Raw genomic sequence first — 24475 nt, 5'->3', positions numbered from 1 at the left:
AGGTGCTGAGGCTCCAGCACTCTAGGACATGGGGACACACACACACACACACACACACACATACACACACACGCTTCACAGGGGATTTTTCTGGCATCCAGGTAAAGAGACCACAAGGCTTAATCTTATCGTGATTTTTATAAAAACCCTTGACCACCGGCCAGCCAGAGGGTGGAGAGGGCTGCAGTGTTGTTCCTAACGGAATGAAGGACAGCTCCAGGGACTGGGCTAGCTCCTGGTCCCCAGGGAGGCAGCAGCAGACACTATGTTAGAGCTGAAGGCAGTTTGGGGGCCTACCTCTGAGCAAGAGGCTGGGAGCAGCCACACCAGCCCTGTCCCCACGTGTGGACAGAGGGCCCAGCCCACTCAGGGGGGACCCTCCTGGCTTCCTCCAGCCTAGTCCTGGAGGGAGATCTTCACAAAGAGGGTGGCTGATGGATGCTGGTCCCCATTCTTAGACAAGAGGTGGACATGGCGGTATCCTGGTGGGTGGACAGGCAGGAGGGAACACAGAGAGAGTTTTGGTCACTCAGGGGATGCTTCAAGGGACAGCCAGCCCCAGCCCAAGAGATACCAGGCCCTGTTTCCCGCCAACCTGGCCGTCCCCTTCTCTTGACACTCACCTTGTTTGAGGCTGTTCAAGGGGATGGTACTCTGGCCAATGAAGTCATTCTTGGAGGAGGCATCATAATCTTCCACCAAGAAGCGGACGAGGGCAAGGTCAGGCACAACTACCTCAAACGCAAACTCCGTGTCCCACCATGGGTTGAAACCTAGGGGGACAGGCACCATATCAACAGCATGGACACCAGCCTAGTAGCCCAGCCCGGCCCAGCACCTACCGTTGTTGGTGATGACAGCAGTCTGGCGGCTGGCCACATCCCGGCTCACGCCATGGATCTCCACTGTTACCTTGGGGTCCACAATTGAATTCTTATTCTTGTTGACTTTTGGCAGCTGCTGCCCTGAAATGACCTGAGGAAAGGCAGGGGACAATGGACAGTTCAGGAGTGATAGTGGGGAAGGGAGGCCCATCGGCACCTATCCCTCCTGGGTCCGGCGTACCCTGATGTTGAGCCGCTTCCGTGCCCACCAGGGCCCCTGAGCCAGGGCGCGGGGGTTAAAGGTGGCGTTGGGGTCTCGCAGGAAGGCGGGCTTCAGCACGTACCCACAGGCCCCGTTGTCCTGGAAGCGGCCCTGGTACACGTCCATCTCTGGCCCAGGTGTCTGGAAGTTCAGGGCCACTACAGGCAGGACAGAGCAGTCGCAGGCTGTGGGTTGGCCCTGGGGCCCTAGAGCACAGCCTGCTCAGGGTACACTGAGGCCTAGGGTCACATGGTGAGTTATCAGGGCACAGCATCACTCCAATGCCTGCTGCCCACCTGCCACCCTCAGTGACCCACAACGCTAACCACGCCTTCCATTCCTCGTGTCAGAAATCAAAGGGCTAGTGTGCTAATGAGGTTTCAGACACTGGGATGTGCTGGTGGGCAGATATTTCCAGACGGATATTACCAGCTCCACAAGCCCCTGCATTTGACCCTGCTTGGGTCCTCAGAGCTCCACTGCATGGCCTTCGAGCTCTAGGCCACCCACCTTGGGACTGAAACCCTCCTCCAGGCCTCCTCCAGCCCCAGCCAGCCCATACCGATCTGGCAGCCCCCGTTCCACATCTCCACGGGGCTGTAGTTGGAGGAGTCTGTTCTCCATCCAGCCGGGTAGATTCTGCTCAGGTGCCCCACGTTGTGGCGGACAAAGCCGTTTCCTGAGGGGAGGTGTGATTCAGTCGCAGTGGAGGCCTCCTGGTGAGGCCCGAGCACTGCCCTGCCAGTTCTCTCTGTAACACAGCAGAGCAGTAGTGGGGAGCCAGGCCTCACCTGATTCCTGGAGCAGTCGAAGGGCACGGTTCTCAGAGAAGGACGCCATCTCGTAGAAGGCCTGTCCAGGGGTACCAGGACTGGAGAAGCCCCCAAAGTGGACACTCTTGCAGTAAATGACCATGTCAGAGAGCTCCTGTGCTAGCCTGAGCTTGTCCTCCTGGGGGCCACGGGAAGGCCCGGGTTAGATTCAGTGGTTGGGGCAGGGTAGGCACTGAGAAAGCCAGAAACCCAGGCACAGAGAGATAGAAGGAGACAGACAGAGAGAGCGGGGCAGAGGGTCTGAGTGGCAGCCACAGAGAACTGAGACAAGGCAGACCTCCCAGGGTTGAGGGGATGGGGAAGGCCCGGGCTGCCCCACCCCACAGCTCCCCCTCAAACCTTGGGCTTGTGCTGCACGCGGCTCCTCACTGCCTCATCCTCCATCTCAGCAGCCTCATCTTCGTCTGACACCACAGTGGCCTCAGGGCCACCCTCCCCTCCAGGAGGCAGGAGCCCCCCGAGCTTCTTCCCCTTCAGCAGGATCTTCCCCTTCAGTTGCTGGGGTGGAGGGGCAACTGGTCAAGACACACCTAGCCTCCCGGCCAGGCTCCCCACCCTCCCCCTGGGATCCCACATCCCCACCACACACCTCAGGGGAGGGCAGGCTGTTGGTGACCCCATCCAGCTGCCGGTTCAACAGCATGGGGCCCAGGATGGCTTGCAGGTGCCGCGCCATCACGCGCTGCTGCTCCAGGGTGCAGTGGTTCTCCAGGGACAGGATGACGGGGTAGGGGGATGCCTGGAGGCCCAAGGGCACATTAGGAGTGGTGGGCCACCCCTAGCATCCCACTCCTCGCCTGCCAGGGGCACGCCCACCTTGAAGGCGTAGTCCCGGATGGCCCTGAGCACATCGCAGAAGAGGATCTTGGAAGTGAAAGTATAGCCGTGGTAGATGATTGGTTCCTGGTTGGGTCCGTCCCAGCAGTCGAGCTCTAGGCAGCGGCAGCCTTTGCACAGTGCCCTGAGGGGAGGATGGCAGCTAGGACCCTCCAAGTCCCGTCCTGGGTCCCACCCAGACTCCCGCCCCAAGGCTTCCCTGGACAGCACCGGATATAGGCCTCAGTGCTGCTGGGCCCGGCGAGCTGGTCCTCCAGCAGGTAGGTGTTGTGCGAAGAGGACACCAGGTAGTGGCTAAGCGGCTGGCCCATATCCTGGTAGACGCGGCGGTGTGCCAGGCTGAAGGCACTGCCGTCAGCTGACAGTAAGTACATGAGGAAGCCGTCCTTGGTCATCTGCCGCTGCGCCTTGGCTGGGAGGGAGGAGGCCACTGCCAGTCAGAGCCAGCCTCCAGCTGCCCACCCATCTGGACAGAGGAGCCCTCTGAACCCACTTGCCTGCCTGTCCTGAGCCAGTCTTCCAGAGCTCTTGGAATTAGGATAAGTCTGAGGCTCTCGACCAGACTGTGGCTACTCCAGAGTGGGGCCCCGTCTCTTCCTCCTCCCCTGTGTGCACACTCTAAGACCCCTGAGGACAGGGTGTCATCTCCCCGTTCTCTGTACCCCCAGACTGGAGCCCCCTCCAGAGCAGGGCCACAGCTTCTCTGCTCTATCACATCTCAAAGCTGGCCCAGAATGAGCACAAAAAAGGAAGCAGGAGTAGCATCTGCTTTTCAGCCATCTCTCTGGTTTCTTGAAGAAGAGGTTCTCAAAGCCCCCTGAAGGAAGTGCTAAGAGGGAAACAGGACCAGGGAAGGGCAGGGATGCCGGAGCCCTGTCTCTCATCTGCCGGCTTTCATGGGACTGGAAAGTGCTGAGGAGAGGCGCGGGGCTGGCTGAGGCAGCCCCTTCCCTCTGGCTCCCATCTTTCTGGCTGCAGTCTCCCCAGGGGTCTCCCGGCCCAGTGTGGCACTGCAACTGCAGGTGGCAGGCCCTGGTCAGGCTCTCACCAGTTTCGCTGGGCTCGTAGCGCTCAATGAGGGAGAGGGCCAGCGCAGGCCCTGCCGCCTCCTCCCGCTGCTGGTGCTGCAGGAACGTCACTAACTGATCCACCGACAGAGTCTCCCCTGAGCCCGAGGCCTCGGCGAAGGTGCGGTCGATCTCCACCCGCTGGGTCAGCATCTTGTAGAAGGCCTCAATCTCCTCGTCCTCCAGGGAGTCTGTCTGGGAGCGGTCACACTCCTACAGAGCCAGGACAGCCAGGTGGGCTCAGAGCAGGCCTTGGGCCGGGGTCAAGGGCCCCATGGACAGGCAGCCCCAGCCCCCACTTCCTGCCTCACCCGGAAGATCTTCCGGGCATAGCTGTCGTCCACCTGGATGTTGAGCTCCTTCAGGAAGTTCTGCAGCTCCTTGAAGCTCATCTTGTTGTCCTTGTTCTTGTCAGCTTTTCGCAAGCAGGAGTGAATCCAGCTGGGCAAGAAGTAAGGAAAGAACCCAGGAGTCCTGGAACCCACCAAGGTCCCAGCCAGAGCCATGGATGACTCCAGCTGAAGCCACCTATAGCCACAGCTCCCTGCAGGCCTGACTTACTACACATCCACGTTTCAGTGGCCTCTTCAGAGGAAAATGTTACATCCCATTAAGGGATCTTTTTCTATTTGCTGGTTTTCAAACCTTTCAAATTTTTAAAAACATTTATTTTCTTACTATAAAAGGGCCCACTGTAGACAATTTAGAAAATGCAGAAAAGTAAACAAGCAAACAAATCCCCCATAGTCTATCACCTAGGGATAAGTACTATTAACATTCCAAAGTATATTCTTCTGGTTTTCCTTTTCTTTTTCTCTTTCTTTCTTTCTTTCCTTTCGTTTTTTTCTTTCTTTTTTTACAAGATCTCACTCTGTCGCCCAGGTTGGAGTGCAGTGGCACAATCACAGCTCATTGCAGCCTTGACCTCTCAGGTTCAAGTGATTCTCCCGCTACAGGTGTGCACCATACCACCACGCCTGCCTTTTTTTTTTTTTTTTTTTTGGTAGAGACATGGTCTCCCTGTGTTGCCCAGGCTAATCTCAAACTCCTAGGCCCAAGCAGTCCTCCTGCTTTGGTCTCCCAAAGTGCTGGGATTACAGATATGAGTCATCTGGACTGGTTTTCCACATACAATATATAATAATAAATATCCAACACTAAAGAAATGGATATACCACCTGCTGAATAGCCTTCAGCACACGAATCTTGTGCTTGGCTGGACCATTCTGAACTTGAATTTTTTTCACCTGGCTTTCTGCCATAATTATTCTTTTCCACATATATACCCATATATACAATTTGGAAAATATATGTTAGAATTTTCTTTTTTTGGAGATGGAGTCTTGTTCTGTCGCCCAGGCTAGAGTGCACTAGCGCGATCTCGGTTCACTGCAACCTCTGGCCCCTGGGTTCAAGCAATTCTCCTGCTCCAGCCTCCTGAGGAGCTAGGATTACAGGCGCATGCTACCATGCCCGGCTAATTTTTGTATTTTTAGTGGAGATGGGGTTTCAGCATGTTGGCCAGGCTGGTCTTGAACTCCTGACCTCAAGTGATCCACCCGCCTTGACCTCCCAAAGTGCTGGGATTATAGGTGTAAGCCACCGTGCCTGGCCTAGAATGAAGTTTTAAAGATCCACCTACCTCCTCCAGAAGCTTCTGATATTTGCATTTTCCTCCTAATTTTTTTTCTGCAATTTAATTTATTTATTTGGTTTTTTGAGACAGGGTCTCACTCTGTTGCCCAGGCTGGAATGCAGTGGCATGATTATGGCTCACTGCAGCCTCAAACAATCCTCCCACCTCAGTCTCCTAAGTAGCTGGAACTACAGGTGCACGCCACTATGGCTGGCTAATTTTTGTATTTTTTGTAGAGACGGGGTTTTGCCATGTTGCCCAGACTAATTTCAAACTCCTGAGCTCAAGCTATTCACCTGCCTCAGCCTCCCAAAGTGCTAGGACTAGAGGTGTGAGACACTGAGCCCAGCCTTTCTGGATTTTAATTTGCCTAATGATGCATCTGCCAAAAATAGTGGAAATCATACATTTGTAGTCCATTTTCTGTGTAACATTATATCATAATTATTTCCCTGTGTTAGCGTAGTCTCCATAAACAGCTTTAATGGCTGTATAATGTTTCACTGAGTATAGGCACTATAAATTAGAATGGCTTTATGATCTTAAGGTCTAGGCAGCAGGACTCTGCAGAGGGCATGAGATTGTCTAAGGTCAAAGCTCTGCCAAAGGTGTGATTATGACAAAAATGCCATAGAATTGGGCTTTTTAAAAAGCTCAGAATCAGGCAGATGTGCCATTGAGAAATAACACTTAAAAGTCTTTCAAATGCTCAAAAGCACACAGAAAAGGAAATTAACAGGGCTCAAAATGTGTCCCCTAAGGAGTGGATATACACCAGCAATGAAAAATTTAAAGTGAAATTAAGAAAACATTTCCATTTACAGTAGCAGCAAAGTGAATAAAATACTTTTAAAGAAATTGTTTAAGGGCAAAACCTGGAAAATCATAAGGCGCTGTTGAAAAAAATGAAAGAAGACATAAATAATGGAAAGACATTACATGTTCATGGATCGGAAGACTTGACATTACTATACTGGGAATATGCTCCAAATTGATCTATACATTCAATATAATCCCTATCAAAATCTTGCTGGCTTCTTTGCAGAAATTGACAGGTTAATCCTAAAATTCATACAGAAACTCAAGGGACCCAGAATAGCTAAAGTAATATTGAAAAAAAAAAAAAAAAAAACAGAAACAAATTTAGAGAACTCACACTTCCTTATTTCAAAACTTACTACAAAGTTACAGAAACCAAAATATTGTGGTAGTGATGCAAGGACAGACATCTAGACAAACAGAGTAAAATTCAGAATTCAGGCCAGGCGCAGTGGCTCACTGCTGTAATCCCAGCACTTTGGATTAGGCAAAGCCTTCCTGAAGATGATGCCAAAAAAACATAAATAACAAAAGAAATAAAGTATATGAATTACACTTCATCAAAACCAAAAACTTTTATGCTTCAAAGAATATAAAGAGTCTGTTCTGAGTGCAGGGGTGTTTACAACTAACTGATCACAAGCAGTTCCAGATTTCTTTGTTCCTTCTCCACTCTCACTGTTTCACTTTTCTATCTTAAAAAAACCCATCAAGAAAGAGAAAAGACAACCCACAGAATGGAGAAATTATTTGCAAGCATAAATCTCATAAAAGACTTGTATCTAGAATATATAAAGAGCTCTTACAACTCAATAATAAAAAGATAAATGATCCAAAAAATGGGCAAAGGACCTGAATAGCTATTTCTCCAAAGAAGATACATAAACATACATGGAAAAATGCTCAATATCACTAATCATTAGGGAAATGCAAATCAAAATCACAATGAGATACCACTTCATACCCACAGGGTATCTATGATCAAAAAGAAAGATGTAGTATTGTCAAGGATATAGAAAACTGAAACCCTCGTATACTGCTGGTGGGAATGTAAATTGATGCAGCCTGTTTGGAAAACAGTTTGGCAGTTTCTCAAAAGGTTAAACATAGTTACCATATGACCCAGCGATTCTACTCCAAGAGAAATGAAAACATATATACACATCAAAACTTATACGCAAATGTGAATATCAGCATTCTTCATAAAAGCCCCAAAGTGGAAACAGTCTAAATGTCCATCACCTGGTGAAGAGATAAATAAAATGTGGTCTATCCATACACAGCATATTACTAGACGCAATGAAATATTGACACAGGCTACAACATGGATGAACATTGCAAATATCATGCTAAATGAAAGAAGCCAGTCACAAAAGACTCCATGATTCCGTTTCTGTAACATGCCCAGAACAGGAAAGTATAGAGGCAGAAAGTAGGTAAGTGGCTGTCGAGGGCTGGTGGTTGAGGTGAAACGGGGAGTGACTGCTAACGGGTACAGGATTTCTTTCTGGGGTGATGGAAATGTGCTAAAATTGATTGTGGTGATGGCTGCACAACTCTGTGAATATATACTAAAAAGCACTGAATCAGGTTCAGCACTTTAAATGGGTTAATTATATGGTATGTGAATTATACTCAATAAAGGTGCCATAAAAAATGGAGAGAGCTGGCTCCACCCTAATCCGTACATGCCAGAAGCCTGACCACTTCGAATCATAAACCAGTGTGTCACTGTGTAACTAAATGTTGAAGTTAATTTGTTTTGAGCCCACAGGCTGGCCTACACACCAGATCCAGGGGAACTTGCTCACTCCCCAAAGAATGGCACAGGGTACCATGGCCTCCCAACTCCCAGAGGGAAATCGTATAGTAACTCTAGAAAACATGATTCAAACACCCAAGACTGGTCTCCCATTGCAACAGGCTGCTCCCCTCAGGCTCACCAGACCCCCAACTCCATGCTGGTGACAGACGGGGACACAGGGAGTATCAGGAGCAGCAGAGCTATTTGGGCTCTGGTCAGACTAGACCAAAGAGGGTTTCAGGTACCTTCCCTCCTTCCCTTCTGAATTGTATACCCAACCCCCCAACTCACCAAATTTGTATGTTGAAGCCCTAATGCCCAACGTGATCATATTTGGAGACAAGGCCTTTGGAAGATAACTTGGTTGAGATGAGGTCATGAGGGTGGGGCACCCACGCTGGGATTAGTGCCCTTACAAGAAGAGACGACAGAGAACCTAGTCTCTCTCCCCACCATGTGAGGACACAGCAAGAAGACAGTCATCTGCCAGCAAAGGAGACAGCCCTCACCAGGCTCTGACCGCACTGGCACCCTGACCTTGGACTTCCAGCCTCCACACTGTGAAAAAATAAATTAAGCCACCTAGTCTATGATATTTTGTTATGGCAGCCCAAAGTACCTAAACCACCTTCCATACCCAGGTTGCCCTGGGGATAACCACAGCCAGTGCCCACAAGCCAGGCCTGGACCCACTGCCACCAAAAGGATACTGCCGTAGCTTCTGCCGCTGGTCCATGGAGCCTGAGTGGTGGATGATCTTGCGCAGCCCCAGCACCCAGTGCTGGGCATCAGCTGGCGAGGGGGCGATGAGGTCTAGTGTATTGCGCTGGTCCTTGAAGACAATGGAGAAGCAGCGGTCCTCGGGCACATCACGGGCAAACTTCTCCAGACCCTCCGTGCGGTGCCCCATTCGCACCTCCTGAATGTCCTCGATGGAGACTGCAAGAGGGGGACGGTGGAGGAGAGAGGGAGAGAATGCTGTGAGGTCAGTCCCTGACCCTGACATGGCCAAGGCCACAGTGGAGAGGGCCATGGCTTGGAGACACAGAGCCAGGGCCAGAGTTCAGGCCTTGAGTCCAGAGGGAAAGGAGAGGGGCAGAAGGTCAGATAAGGGGGGACAAAAAGGAGAAAGGAAGACAGAAACTGAGGGGGAGCCAGAGCATGAGACACAGTCATTGCAGGCACAGTGGAGATGCACAGGGAGGGACAGAGAGTGAAAGAAAGACAGACTTTAGCGGCAGAAAGGGCACCTGGGACCCCAGGCCTGCTCTCTCAGTGATGGGGGGTGCGGGGCCCCAGGGAGAGGACTAGGGCAGGGCTGGGCTCTTAGAGATGCAGACAGACTACTCTGGAGTATGGGGCCCATGACAGAGAAGGGCCACACACCCTTCTGACTGTATTGGACTTTGGGTCTGTCCTGACCCGACAAAGCCACAAGAGCCACCGGGCCCCTCTCCTGAACATTCAAGAGACTGGAGCCACCCTCAGTTAGCCCCAGCCCTGGGGTCTATAGACAGAGGGCTGAAGACAGAGGGAGAAGCCCTGAATGGGAGAGGAGACAGAGTCATGCCCTCTGTGCAGCTGTGTGTATCCTGACTTCAGGGAGCCCCTTGGCAGGGGATACAGGAAGACTCTGCCTTCCCCAGTCCCAAGAGGCAAACTGGAGGGTGCCCTGAAGGGGTCTGAGAGATTACATCAATCTGCCCTTAGAAGAGCCAAGGGGAGGGCCCTCCCCTCACAGCCCAGCCTTCCAAGCTTCAGGGAGATGCCAGGCCCTGTCTACCCCCGCTTCCAATGTGCCCTCCGTGGCCTGGCCAGGAGCCAGTTCTTCCAGCCAGGCTCATGCTGCTCCTCCCAGCAGTAGGATCCAGGCTCTGCCCCTGCCACGCTCCCATCCTGAGCCATCCTCATCCATCTGTCCAGGCTCCTAGATGGTTCTAGCTGAAGTTCACCTGTCCCTCCCTGTGCCCATCCACTCTGAGTATCCAGGGGCCTCCTAGCCACCTGCAGGGCCCACAAATGTAGCATGTGCCAGCCTGGGCTGCAGGCTTTGAGGAGTGGGACACATGAGCCCAGGGCCATCTCGGGGACAGAGGATAGCACTGCTTAATCCTTCTGCCTGCAGCCCCTGGTGACCCACACGGCCGCACACAGGGTCAGCTGCAGCTGCCTGGGTCAGGAATGAAAACAGGAAGCCTGAGCCATGGAACGCCCCAAGGCCAGCGCCCTTACCCGCACAGAGAGAAACTCCAGATGCCTTCACTTCTGATAACACCTTTGGCCTCTGGGAACCGGAGTTATGGGGGTGGGTAGTAGTGGCAGGATTGGGGAGACTTAAAAAGCTGGAAGCAGAGCCAAAGAAAACTGGGCAGAAGGGGAGGCTATTCCAGGCCTCCCTCACCTGGCCTCTGTTTCCCAGAGGGTAAAGAGCAATTGAAGACAACAGTCTCACCGCTCACCCAGAGAAGGGAGGCAGCCAACAAAGCAGGCACAGCACGAGACCTGTCTCAGGCGTCTGACTGGCAGAAAGCCCCCTCAGGCCTTGCTCCATACCTGCGCACACCTGGCTCCCTGACCCTGGACCTGGCTCCCTGCAGCTCCTCCTCCTGGCAGGATGCAGCCCCTCAGCCTCCCATTCATGCCTGTTCCTCCTCCTCACCCTGCACCTTGGCTCACATGGGGCCTCCTGCCTGCAATGCCCTTCCTGCCCATCTGCTCACAGCTGTTGCAATACAAGGTCCTCCTCTCGCCAGCCCAAATGTGGTTCCTGCAAGGAAAGGCCTGGGTCTTCCACTCCTCTGTCTCTCGCTTCACGCTTCCCAAGAGCTAGGTACACACTGGGAGTCATGCATATGTATTGGTAGGTAGGTGGGCTCCAAGGAACCCCCAGGGCTCAGAGTATAGGATCTCGTTCTCACTGTGCTCCCACCCACCAGCATCTAACAGGAAATCCCATATCAGGGCAAGAGCCCCACGAAGGAGCCTGTCTGGCGCCACAGACAGAAGAGGTCAGGCGGTCATTCCTGTACTGTGTGGCAGCAGGCTGAGCTGGGGCTCCGTGTGTGTGTGTGGTTTCCTCAGAATGTTCTGGAGCCCCTACCCCTCAGACCCTCCCGGACTGCCCTGCCCTGCTCGGAAATCTTCCATGGCACACAGCCCCAAGCACTGTGTGGAGAGCCCCAAGGCTCTCCGCAACTGGTCCTGCTCCCGTCCTGCCTTACCTTCAGCCCCTCCACAGGCCACAGGCTGCCAGGCCATACCTTCTCAGGGTCCTGTCCAGTGTCCTGAGGCCAGGCAGACCCTTTCTGGGTGAAAGGCACCCTCCTGGGGCACCCTCAGCGGGTAGATCCTCCCCTTCCTTATGCTCTCCTCCTACCTGAGCTCATCACCCATGTCCAGTCTCACTCCCCATGGACCTGCCCCCATCTCTCCACCCACACCTCAGCCAATGGCAGGAGAACAGGCGAGGGATCTCCAGGGTTCTTGACTACGTGAAACCCAGGCTGCAATGATTTATATGCACTGTCCAATTCAGTAGCCACCAGCCATCTGGGGCTATTTAAATATAAATTAGTTAAAATTAAATAAGAGTGAGAATTCAGTTCAGCAGTCACACTAGCCACATTTCAAGGTCTCAATCAATAGCCACAAGAGGCTAGTGGCTCCCATGCTGGACAGTGCAGATATAGAACATTTCTATCCTTGTTCAATTGTAAGCATCAGCCTCAAATTTCCTCACCAAGTAAAGGTATAGAAGGAGACATCTCACTTTATAGGATCTTTAGGGAATTCTTTCCCTTAAAGGGCAGAAGTGAGCAGAGCTTTCTTCTCCCTGAGGCATTGCAGGAGGCTCTATTTGTGGCCTGAGACTTGGGTTCCTTGGACTTTTTAGAAGCTTCCAGAAAGCTCTCAGACCCACAAGCGCTCCCCAGCAGTGGCCTCTGTCTGTGTGTCCCAGTCCTGCTCTGCCCTAACACCCCTCCTGCAGCTCCAGTCCCAGGGAGGAGCTGCCTCCTGTGGCCCCAGCTCCCACCCTGGCCACTCAACCCCAGAAGTACCTTATCTGCCTGGACCTTGGGCCTGGCTTTTGCCTTCACCACACCTGGAGTCCTAATCCGCCCGATTTCCCTCCTCACAAATGCCTGGGCGGAGGCGTGTGAGTTCAGGCAACACCGTCCAGCTCTCTCCCTGCTTCTGAGCCTGGCTGTCCCCATCTGTGGTCATGGTTAAGTATCCCCATCCCTCAAAAGCTTTGCCATTTCCATCTGTGGTCCTCATTCCATGACTGCCCTTTCCAACCCCGACTAGGCTTCAATTTCCCGACAGGCAATTTAACTGGCCCCGCTCCCCAACACCAGCCAACCTCAGTTTCCCCATTGGCCGTTCGGGTTGTACAAATGACCTATGCCCCACCAGGCCAGGCCTCAGTTTCCCCATCTGTGGTTTTGATCCATGAGTGACGTTTATATTTACCCAGCCCTGAGCAGATTCCACACTCTATCCCCTCCACTGTGACCCCAGGGCACTTACACAGCTGGGACTCCGGGGTCCGCATGACCTTTCGGGACTCCTGCCAGATGGTCTTGCAGTCCTCCTGCAACTTGTAGAAGCGCTCTCTCCTCCATGAGCTGGACTTCACCTTCAGGAGCTGGCTGCCCTTCAGCAGGGCCTGTAGATCCTCATCATCCTGCAGGCCTGGGGATCAAAGCCAGTAAGATGCCACCTTCTCCACTGGTTTCCCTGATGCCCTAGGCCCCACACTGGCCTTGCCCACCTCTGGACCCTCTCAGAGCCCACTTTTCACCCAGCCTCATCCTCAGCTCTGTTTACTCCTCCCTCCTCCACCCACGCTCCAACCTGCTCCCAGTGCCTGCCTTCCTCCAGGAAGTCATCCCTGATTGCCAGCTAAGGTGACCATGCAAATGGGACACCTGCCCACCCAAGACCATACTTATACACTGTGACCTACCACGCACAGCTGAATGAACAAAAGAAAGGCAGCTCATTCAAGACCCCCTGGTTCCTAGAGGACCAGGCCCCTAAGAAACGTTCTGAAAGATGGTTTTGAAAGATTAGGTGAGCCCCTCCTGGTCACACTTAGGGGTCAGAGTGAACTGAAGGAAGCTGGGATCAAAAGGTTAGGCAAAGCAGGGAGACAAAAGGGGGACAGACACAGAGGGAAATGGACCCCAGAGCGTCATGGAGCCAAACAATGTCCCAACTCCAATAGCTCCAGAATCATTTGTGCCTAGGTTCAGGTGCCCTTCCCAACAAGCTGTGTGACCTGGGCAAGGGACTTCATGCTGCTGGGCCTCTGCTTTCCTGTCTATGAAATGGAGATAATAATAGCAACCACCTCAAAGGGAAGTTCTAGGTTCAATGAGATGATGCCTGAATCTGTGCAGGCCCTGAGATAATGGCAGTTGGGCTTCTTGGTGTCAACATTGTGGTTACTGTGGGACCCTTGTGCCCATCTCTGCCACCCTTACCCTTGCTGTCCCCCCCACCTCTGACTTGAGCCCACATGGTGGATCTCTGATCCTTGCCCCAAAAAGAGACAGATGAGTCCGCTGTAGCCTGTGTTTGGCCTGCTGGGATGGCCCTGTCCCTCGCTGCCCCAGCCCCATCTCAGAGTGCCCAGGGCCTGGGACCCCTCAGGATACAACAGCTTTTTTTTTTTTTTTTTGAGATGGAGTCTCGCTGTGTCACCCAGGCTAGAGTGCAGTGGCGAGATCTCGGCTCACTGCAAGCTCCGCCTCCGGGGTTCACGCCATTCTCCTGCCTCAGCCTCCAAGTAGCTGGGACTACAGGCGCCTGCCACAACGCCAGGCTAATTTTTTGTATTTTTAGTACAGATGGGGTTTCACCATGTTAGCCAGGATGGTCTCCATCTCCTGACCTCATGATCCGCCCGCCTTGGCCTCCCAAAGTGCTGGGATTACAGGCGAGAGCCACCGCGCCTGGCCAGGATACAGCAGCTTTAAGGTACAGTGCATCCCTTTCCGAAGCTGAGCAGGTCCTGTCCCAGAGCCCACAGAGAGGAACCTGGCTGCTTGCCCCAGTCCTGCCCCACTCTTTTGCTGCTCTCAGAGGCATGGGCTCCCAAAGATGCGATGCCCTCAATCCGACCAGGCCCAGACAGGAGGCACCGAAAGGATGCCAGAGCCTTCCCCACCCAGCAGGTCCTGCACCAACTGATAAAGTTGATAAAAGTGACCCCAACCCTTAGTAACCCACTGGTGTAATATAGAAACATCTATAAGGGCGTATGTGTGCGTGTATCACCCTAGCCACGTATAGTCCAGCAGCCAGCTCTGTTGAGAGCCAATCAGCCACTTCACTTCTCTCCCCAGAGCTATGTGACCCATCAGCAATCTCTGTCCTGTGCTCCAGCACAGTGGCAGCCTCCGGACTCCAAGTGTCTAGTCTGAGGGTCTTGAGCCTAAGCCTACGTGGGGAAGCCCTCACAAAGCCACAGGCCTTTTCTTTTCTGAGCCCAGATCCCCAACAATGGATGGCCTCTCCCATTTTATCCATGCCCCCTCCCCCAGCCAGCCTGTCCCACATATATTCAGGGCTCACAGAACCCTCTGGACCACTTCCCCAGCCTTCAATCGCTCACACATCTCTATCCCTCCCCAGTCTCCTGCTTCCAGTCAGAACAGAGGCCAGTGCTAACATCCACCTCCTATAGCTTTAGGCAACTCCCTTCCCTCTTTCTGCTTTTGTTCCCCCATCAGCACTGGGCTAAGAACAGCGTGGGGGAGGCATCCCTGGGCCTCCTCGGGGGTGACGGTCTGATGTGACCTTCCTCCACCTTTCTCCCAGGTCTGTCCACCCACTTGATGAGCTGTTCTGCCTTACTGTGAGCAGCTCCCTCTTAGCCCAAGGGGAGTCCCAGTGGAAAAGAAGGGGGCTCTGATAGAATATTCCCAACTACTGGCTGTGTCTGAGGAGCCTGAGACAAGAGGAGGGAGAAGGGAGTTCCCAGGCTGCCAGAGGACAGGGCCACCTCCGGCCTCCAGTGGGGAATTCCACTATCCCTTCTAAGGCTGATGTCCCTCTAAAGCTGAGAGGGACATCTCCTTACCCTCTGCCAGCACCCTGCTGGGCATACATCAGGGCAAGCCACTGCTGACAGCACATATGGGGATGGAGCTGGGAGCCAGGAAGTAGAAGCTGAGCACCACCCTCCTGTTCTGGAAAACACCATGAAGAGATGACATGCTCATCCTGTCCTGGAGCCAGGCTGTGGCCCTATCTACAGTCAGGCAGAGATAAACCTCCAGCTGCCAACAATAGTTTCTAAAAGGTGGATATCAGTTCCAGAGTGATAATTCCAGAAAGGTGATAGCCACAGCCCTCTGGACCATTAGGAAACCTGGGCAGGTGCCCTCATCTCTTAGCCTCATTTGGGGCCCTTCTGTTTCTGAAGCTTCTGGACTGCCTGCCCCACCACCCTTGCTCCCTTAGTACCCAGAAAGTCTGTGGCACCCCTCACCCAGCCCTACTCAACCCAGTCATAGTATTAGTTTGGCCTAAAAGTAATTGTGGTTTTTGCTATTACTTTCAATAGCAAAAACTGTGATTACTTTTGCATCAACCTAATAGCTTCTCCTCCTGTGGGAGGGTGGTGGTGAGGGGCCTTTGAGCTGACCCTGGGTTGACCTTGCAGCCTGCCCAGGCTAGCTGTGCACAGTGAGACTGCCATGTGGTGGGGCATACAGGGTGTTGCAGGTGCCAGTGGGAAGCTGAGGGAGGTGCCAGGAGTCCTGTCCCTATACCTAGGGTGATGCATAACGAAGACACACTGGGACTGGGACCCACCGCGATACAGAGCTACACAGATATGGCCACACAAATACACAGACACACACTAGACCACCACTCACACAACCTCAAAGAGACAATGAGCCACACACAATGACACACTGTCCCCCAAAATTACACACTGTGACAGGGAGTTGCACAGTGTCACACTTAGTCACGCATAGCCACACAACATACAGTGCCAGAACATGATGATGATGATAGAGGCTCCCATAATAATAGTTAATATTTAAATAAGATACTGTTCTTAGCACATGCACTTAATTCTCTCAATAACCCTCTGAGGAAGGCACTGTCATTATTCCCATTTTACACAAGAGGAAATTGAGGCTCAAGGAAGTTGCATGGTGGAGTCAGGACTCAGAAGCAGGTAGCTTACCCACAGGGTCAGCACTACGAAACTTTATGCAGCCACTGTGAAGGGACACACTGCCACAGAGTAAGAACATCAGAAAATCCATATAACACACACACCATAACGGAATGACAAAACCACCCAGTCACCCTGGGTCACCCACTGTCACACTGGTTATACAGTCACACTCAGTTGAACGGTCTCACAACAGATCACACGCTGTCACACTGGGTTACAAGCAGCCACCCTCAGTGCCACAATGTCACACACTTTGTTTCACATTACACACCATCACCATCATTACACACTGCCCCACCACAGACCACAGGCGTGACTAACTACTCAGTCGGCACTGGGTCCCATACTAGATCGCCACTGTCACACATCACATACAGGCACACTTTCGCACAGGATCAAATTGAAGCACAAACTCTTGCAGATCACCTCATTGGTTACACAGTCATACCTGTAACACACCAGGCCACACACCCAGTGCCTCAGAAATTTGTAAACAGGAGGGCATCAGGTGACAAGGGATGGGGAGCTTTGGAAGGGCTGAGTTAAATCATGAGAAGGGGTGTCTTATTACCCTAGTACTCACCCCGACGTGCTACCACTGCAAACACTGCCCCACAGTGGGCCACACACTCATATAAGTACTAAACATGTCCAATTAAAGGCTCCAAGGCAAATGGCCCCAAGTTCAGGGACAAGTGGTCGGCGTCCTGCTCCAGCTGCCTGCCCATTCCCCGCAGATCTCAGAGTGCTCTGCGCCCCTTACCCAGCCTCCGTCCATTGAGCGCCGCCACCTTAAGGCTCTGCTCCTGCAGGTAGAGCTCCCTGGAGCGGCTCCGGCTCCGGATCCCCAGGCACTGCATGGCGCTCCACAGTGCCCCTGCCTGCGTGGAGCAGGATCCAGGACAGTGAGTGCTGCCTCCAGTGTTTTATGCTCACAACACCCACTGCTCTGGTCTAGGGGGCGGAACTGTGGCCCTGTAGGGGAGCAGGGGCGGAGTCCAGGAGTGGCAGGGCGGAGAGGCTCACTCCAGAGGGGCGGGACGAGAGGGAAATCCGGGCTGAGGGGGTAGTCAGACCCTAGGAGGTGGAGCTAGTCCACGAGGGGCGGGACCTATGCCCTCTGAAGGTGAGGCGAGAGCGAAACCCAGGCAAAGTGAGGGGGTGGGGGGAGTCAGAACACAGGAGGCGGGACGAGAAGAAAATCTGGACTAAGGGAGGGCGGGATCAGACCCCAAAAGGCTGGGCCATCCAAGAGGGGTGGGACCAATGCCCCCTGGAGGTGGGGCGAGAGCGGCGTCGAGGCGTGGGTGGGGATAGGGGGTGGATCCAGAACCCAGGAGGCGGGACCGAGGAGGTGCCGGGACCCGCGGAGGCGTAGTGGGACAAATCCATAACCCAGGAAGCAAATCTGTGTCGAGGGCCAGAGGCCAGAAAACGGACTGGGGGCGGGACCAGAGCCAAGGCAGTGGGGCGAGGGAGGGGTCAGGCCCAGAGGCGGAGCTCAGGCCGGGAGCCTCTGCTCCAGAGGCGACGTGGAGGCAGAGCCACACCCAGGAAGCAGCCCGGGGGCGGGGCCGGGGCCCAGGAGGCGAGCTTGGGAGGATCCCGCACTGGAAGGGCGGTGTCCAGGCAGGGAGGGGCGGGCCCTCGGCTTTGGAGGCGGTGCGGGGGCGGAGCCAGGGCCCTGGAGGCAGTGTGGGCGGAGTCTGACCAGGGAGCCTGAGCGGCGAATTCTAAGGCCACCTTGGAGGCTGGCGCAGAACCGAAGGGCTGACTCTGGGGAGAAAGAGCTGAGGGGAGTCCCAGTGGGAGGAGGGCGGCAGTCTAGCGGGGACCTGAATGGGGCGAGGCCAGGCGGGACCCGGGATAAAGCCTGGGCCAGACACCGAGCCCCCCGAAGTATGTTACTTCAATTGCTCAACTAATTCATTGCGACTCAGCTTGCTGTTGCCTCATTTGTGAACCTCAGGTGGGCTTGTTTGCTTCTCTCGGTTTGACCACCAAAGTGATCATCCCCAAGGTGCCGGATGCAAACGAAAGTCTTGAAAAAATGCTGATCTTAAAATGAGCCCATTAACCCAAGCTGGCTTTCATGAATACATGAGAACGACTGTAACTTTGCACAAAACTTTGTTGCCAATATGCTCGGGAACAGTGGGTCCTTTCGTGTACATCACAAATTCCCTTTCATTCACCCAGTAATTATTTATTGAGCCCCTACTGTGTGCCAAGGTCAGGATGCCACCCAGAGGCCTGACTCACTCTTTTACTCTCAGCCTCTGAATAGTTCCCCCAGTTCGCTTCACTGCAGCTCCAGTCACCAGCATCGACAGTGAGTCACTGGCAAAGCCGGTTATTGGCACAGACAAGCACAGCAGTAATAACAAGAAACTGAAGCGCAGAGTAACTTGCCTAAGGTCACACCAGAAAGGATAAATCAGCAAGGTGAATAGATGGACAAGATAAATGAACTGAAATATGAACACGGAAAAGTTATTCTTCTTTGGAGAGAGGAAGCAGAGTGCAAAGGGAGACTGTGTTACCGAGAAACTGTGCAGGGGTTCTTAACCAGACCAAAGACCCCTCAAGTACCTGTAGATAGAATAACATCTCAAAATAATTGGCTTCCTTTGAATTCTTATGTATTTTATTTTCTGTGTTTAAAAACATGATCCTGGCCGGGCGCAGTGCCTCACACCTGTAATCCCAGCACTTTAGGAGGCCAAGGTGGGAGGATCACTTAAGGTCGGGAGTTCGAGATCAGCCTGGCCAACATGGAGAAACCCTGTCTCTGCTAACAATACAAAAATTAGCTGGGCGTGGTGGCGGGCGCCTGTAATCCCAGCTACTCCGGAGGCTGAGGCAAGACAATCCCTTGAACACGGGAGGCGGAGGTTGCAGTAAGCCAAGATGGTGCAAACTGCACTCCAGCCTGGGTGACAGCGAGATTCTGTCTCATAAATAAATAAATAAATAAATAAATAAATAAATAAATAAATAAAAACATGATCCTGAGAAAGGGTCTACAGACTTCACCTGACTGCCAAAGTGGTCTGTGGCACAAAAAGTTAAGATTGGTGTGGATCAGTGTGTGCCTGTGTAGCCTGGGCCTGGAAGCCTAGGGACAGACAGCTTTGGAACATAGGTAGGTGAGGAGCTGGCCACCCCAACTTACTAAAAGTTCTGGAATCATCATCTCTTGGAGGACTGGTTTTTGGGGCAACCTAGAATTCCTATGCCCATTGGTATTTATGTTCACAACACCTACTGTGAAATATGTATTGCTATCCCATGGATGATTCTCAGACCCACAGTAAGTAGAAGCAAAGATAGGACTGGAACCCAGGTCTCCTGGGGCCAAGATGAGGTCCCTCTATTTTCTATTTTTACAAATGGCACCTCTCGCGGGGTGGGGGGTGGGGGGCGGGGGGCGCAGTGGGCAAAAGGGATTGGGTGTAGGAAAAGTTAGTGTGTATGTAGGGGGTGTTCAGTGAGGGGAGGGCCCTGGGAGGTGATGTCCTTTTGGGCACATCGGGGAACCTGCTAGAGAAGCCAGTCCAGGTATAGCGAGTGGAGGAGGTAGGTGAAGGAAGGAGAATAGAGGCTGTCCTGTCAGTCTGAGGGCTTCAGAGGCACTAGAAAGAGCTGGCTGGCTCACTCTTGAATCCAGTTCTGGCCCTATTTCCCCTGACTAGGAACTACCTTATGATGCCCCCATCATCTCCCAAAGAACTATAGATGGCAACTCATAAGGCATAGAAACTTGGGGAGGGGGCCTCCTGCAGGAACATAGTTCTCACTGAGTACCAGGCACTGTTCTAACTGCTGTGTAGATATCTCATTCAATCTTCATAGCAACCTTATGAGGTAGATGGTATTATCTCCCATTTTACAGATGAGGAAACTGACACACAGAGAAGTCAAGGGATTCGTCTGAGATGAGAAAGCCAAGACTTGACCCAGGTACTTTGCTTTCGGAATCTACGCCAGTAAACTACATTACCTCTGCATGCATCTGGGGTGAGGACAGAAGGGACATGTCACATCTAGGTGAGCCCCATAGCTCCCCAGGCCAATAGAAGGAGTCCCTCTGGGCTCCTTCTAGAGAGTGTGGAGCCCTAAGCCAGAAAGTGTGGTCCGGCAGCACATCCAGTGCTGGGGCACCCACACTGTGAAACAGATACAGACTCTCCAATGCAAGTGTAGACAACCTGGAACAGCACAGGGCACAGTGACCACCCCCTCCCACCAACCATCCTCCTTGACAGGTTCTTATTTCCCTGTCTGGCTTGCAGTGTAGACAGACGGCAGTTAAGGAGGTAATTCTGGGTGATAAGCTAAAAGTGGCAGGGCCTTCAGGGAAAACAGTTTGGGGTCACAGTGTTCATGTCAACCCTTCAGGAAAGGCTGGACTGAGTTAGGCATTTGGGAGACTGGTCTCAAATGGGGTGGGCCAGGGCAGCCAAGCCTATGCCACAGGACTGGGAGGTCCTGACTGAGCCTCCGTGCGTCTTCCTCCATGGAAAAGATATCAGGGCTGCCTCAGGAGAGAAACTGAACAAAGGCACAGACACTGAGGATGAAGCCTGTTCCAACAGGAGCCAAGGAATGACGCTGTGTCAGAGAGAAAGCAGAGGTCTCTGCTGTGTCCTCTCAGCTGCCCAGCCTCCCTTCTTGCTAGTCTGGCAGGCGCACTAAAGACACCACTGGCCTGAAGAAAGAAGAGGGGGCACTGGAAGGGGCAGGGACTCCATGACTCATCTAGACAAGGTGGCTTTAAGGAGCCTAGGCTATTGGTGTAAAAGCAACAGGTCTGGGCACAGAGCAAGGTCTCTCTGGGCCAGGAGGACCGGGTCTGTGCCAACTGGGAACACGAGATAGACTGGAGGCTGGCTGATGGGAACATCTCTAAGTACCTCTAAATTCCGGGGGGACTCTAGTGGAAGGCTAGAAGACTCTGCCCTTCTCTTTCCCATCTATTATGTCCATAAACAGTTTAGATGGATGGGTGGTGGCCACTAAAGTCTCCAACCCCAAGGGTACTAAAAAAGTGAGGGATATACAGTAAAGCAGTAATTGGTATGAAAGGAGCAGGGTTTGCTGAGCTGGCAAGTGATCTGGAGGGGCAGGAGGGCAAGCTCACCAAGAGTGGGTGAGTGTCTGTCCTGGAGCAAAGAGGTGCCCAGTCAAAGTTACCCTCCCCATCCTCCCGCCTCCCAGAAGGCCTCCAGATCTGCATTCAGGAGCCCAGGCTTCCCTGGCTGCTGGAGGGACAGCGAAAGGGCAAAGAGCAGGCTCCTATCAGAGGAAACAAAGCTCCGCTGGACAAAGGATGGAGCAGGCAGCTCCAGCTGAGACCTGGTCCTGTCCCCCGAGGACGGTTGCAAATGAGGGGATCGGGCTGCTTCTCCCAGCCTGGGCATCGCTGACTATTCTGCGCTAGGAAGTTAAGGCTGCATGGCCCGACCACGGTTAACCTTGCAGACCTCCTCGCCCCACCCCCTTAGCCCCTACTCCGCCACACCCGCGCGGCCTGACGCGGTCCAGGCACGCCCAGGCTTTGGGGAGCCTCTGGGGCGGCCCGGATGGGGCAAGGAGAATTTGGTCGTTCTCGGATGCTGTTTCCTTCCTTCTCCGCCCCTCTGTGCGAGCGGGATCGTGGAGCTCAGACTTTCATGACCAGGACAAGGGGGTCCGCGAGGCGGAGAGAAGTCTTCAGACCCGTACCGCCCGCCCACCCCCAGGGCTAGATCTCGGACAAGCTTGGAAACGCCCAGGGTCGTGCCCGGCAGTCCCACCCAGGGAGCCGCGGGCTGAGATTTTCCCAGTCCGGCGAAGGGGCAGAGAGGAGGGCTCGGGGTGGTGTGGAGGCGGCCGAAGGAGCTGGGGGCTCCCTGTCCAGGGCCCGGAACGGCTTTCCAGGCGTCAGCCCCTGCAGGGTCTCCCGCTCGCGCGGGCCAGGCACTCACCGTGCAGAGTCAGGAAGTCCCGGCCCGAGTCCATGCCCGACGGGCGGCGCGGCGGGAGGGGCACCGCGGGACTCACGTGAGTGGCGACAGCACCGGCGGCCTGGGGTCCACACGGAGTGCGGTGGAGGGACCTGAATGGATCGCGGTGGGAGGAGGCCGGGGGTGGTCCCGGGACACCGCCCCGCCCCCGCCGGCCTGCGCCCCCGCCCCCTGAGCCCGCCAACCCGCGTCTCTCCCCGCCCTCTCGTGGGGATGCGAGAGGGAGGGCAGAGCTGGGGGCCCGGACGACTGGCCAACCCTGGCCCGGGCCAGCGGGTGCGCCCCGACCAGAAATAGCCAGATCCCTCCAGCTTCCTCCGCCGCCGCCACCCACGGGCTGCCGGCCCTGTCATTACCGCAGGCGGCCGGGCCCCACGCCCTGTTTGTGGGCGCCTCGCTGGGGTCGGGGTGATGCTGGAAAGAATCCGGCGTCATCCCGGGGAAGGGATCGTGTAAGGTCCCACGCCCAGCCGGGCTGCTGCGCTAGGGAGACGCGGCGTCCAGGCTTCCAGCCGCAGCTCCCCAGTGTTCGCTTTCCCTTCTGCGAAATGTGTGCACGGACACGATTAGAAGGTCTTCAGAGAGCAATACCTGGACCTTGTCGGGGGGAGGGTCCCCTTCCCTCTCGCTGGGAGGTTTCTAACCTCAAGAGTGCCTTTGGTGGAGTGTTGAGGGTGGAGGGGGAAGCAAGCAGGTGCACGGAGTTCACTTTCGAGCCCCTCATATCCCAAAACCCCAGCGATCCATGCAGCCGAGGGTGAGGATCCCCAGGGTCCCTTCTTCAGATGGCCTCCCAAGGGGCTGTCTGGGCAAGGTCCCTATGCAGACCCACCCCCTAACTCTTGGGATCCAGCAAACCCCCTCCCACTATAGACCCTGGGAGGATCCCTGGATCCTGTTGCCCACCGCCCCTTTGGAGAGTCCCTTGGGAAAACTGGGCTCTTGGTGTCAGAGAGCCCCCAGAGGGCCTCACAGGATAGGGTGCTAGGCCCCCTAGTGAAGCCACCCAGGCCTCCTGGGCTGATAAGGCCAATGTGAGAGTCAGGCAAAGCTAGTCGGACCAGCTCTGGGGGGAGGGGGCGGGGCTTACCCCAATCCCTCCTCTTCTGGGCCCTACTAGGCCTGGGTGGCCTTGAATAAGGGATGTGGAACAGCTGAAGGTCAGTCTTCTGGTTCTGGGAGTTAAAAGTGGACCAGGACTCTCGGGCTTTGGAGAGCCCCCTGCTCTGCATGCCCCTTCTCCACAGATGGGCCTTCACCCCTTACCTGGCACTCAGCTCAAATCCTGTCCTGCAGTGCGAACACCCCTGCCCTGGGCAGGCCTGTCAGGTCCCTCCTTGGTTTCCCTTCCACCCAGAGCCGTACCCCATGTTTGCTGAGGGATGAGCAAATCCATACTGGCAGGCCTTGCTTTGGACCTCCATACAGGGGGCCAGCGGGGAAGAAGGGTCCCCTTCTCTGCCCTCTGGGGGCCTCCTCAGGCCTTGGAGCCTATCACCTGCACCTCTGATACTCCTGGAGCCTGCAAGCCCCTGTACTCAGCAAGTCAGGCCTCCTCAAGCCCCCCTCCTCTTCCTAGGCATCGTCACAATGAAACTCTGACACCAGGAGTGGACATGGCTTCATTTCAGTCATCATTCCTATATATTCACATCATCTCCCAACTCTGAGCCCCAGGCCCCAAGCCAGGACATTACCTGGGAGCCTCTCCTTTCCCTCTGTCTCTGTACCATGGTGGGGGCTGCAGCCAGGCTCTTTCTTTGCATGCTCCAAACCCACCTCACAGAATCCCTCCTCTGGCCCCTGACACAGACATAGGAGCTGCAGCCTCCTCCCTAGCCCAGGGTTCTTGGGCAGGATGGGCACTGCTGACTCAGAGCTGGCACAAGCAACCAGGTTCTGCCAGACATGAGGGCTGGGCCCCACCCTGCTCATAGAGAAACCCGGTGGCTGCTTGGAGCTGTGGGTCAGCCCTCACTCCAGTCCTCTCCTCTCCTCCCCTGTCTGTGGGCCCCTCCTGGCTCTCACAGGCTGGGAGGTGCTCTGCTGGTTCCTGCTGCAGGTAAGCCTATGCGGTACGACCGAACATGTGTGGAGGTACTGGAGCTCAGAGGACGCAAAGAGGCTTTGCCCCAAGCCACAAATTTGCTGGATTCCATTCCCTTTGCCTTCACTCCCTCTG

The 24475-nt window shown here is 54.3% G+C and overlaps 1 protein-coding gene across 5 annotated transcripts; it reads right to left on the bottom strand.

Annotated features, from left to right (window-relative positions):
• Positions 1-119: 119 nt before the first annotated feature.
• Positions 120-22500, bottom strand: PLCD1 (phospholipase C delta 1). Of its 5 annotated transcripts, none has more exons than XR_643840.3 (15): positions 17049-17822; positions 12613-12777; positions 8793-9021; positions 4135-4264; positions 3805-4036; positions 2967-3168; positions 2736-2880; positions 2509-2658; positions 2259-2417; positions 1878-2037; positions 1649-1765; positions 1169-1244; positions 843-975; positions 624-773; positions 120-482 (listed from the first exon to the last, which is right to left on the bottom strand). XR_643840.3 is itself a non-coding variant. In XM_003894676.3 (15 exons), the coding sequence occupies exons 1-15, from the start codon at positions 22286-22288 to the stop codon at positions 397-399; spliced, it is 2271 nt and encodes a 756-aa protein (XP_003894725.1). In that variant the 5' UTR covers positions 22289-22500; the 3' UTR covers positions 120-396. The 5 variants fall into 5 exon arrangements, 3 of the variants coding, with proteins under 3 accessions (XP_003894725.1, XP_003894726.1, XP_009199445.1); XM_003894676.3 differs by lacking the exon at positions 17049-17822 and adding an exon at positions 22255-22500 and having other exon boundaries at positions 1066-1244; XM_003894677.4 differs by having other exon boundaries at positions 1066-1244.
• Positions 22501-24475: the final 1975 nt, after the last annotated feature.

Source organism: Papio anubis, chromosome 2 (assembly GCF_008728515.1).
Source record: "Papio anubis isolate 15944 chromosome 2, Panubis1.0, whole genome shotgun sequence".
NCBI classification, from domain to species: Eukaryota; Metazoa; Chordata; class Mammalia; order Primates; family Cercopithecidae; genus Papio; species Papio anubis.
Note: the sequence above shows the minus strand (reverse complement) of the source record. Positions and strands in the feature narration are given on the sequence as shown.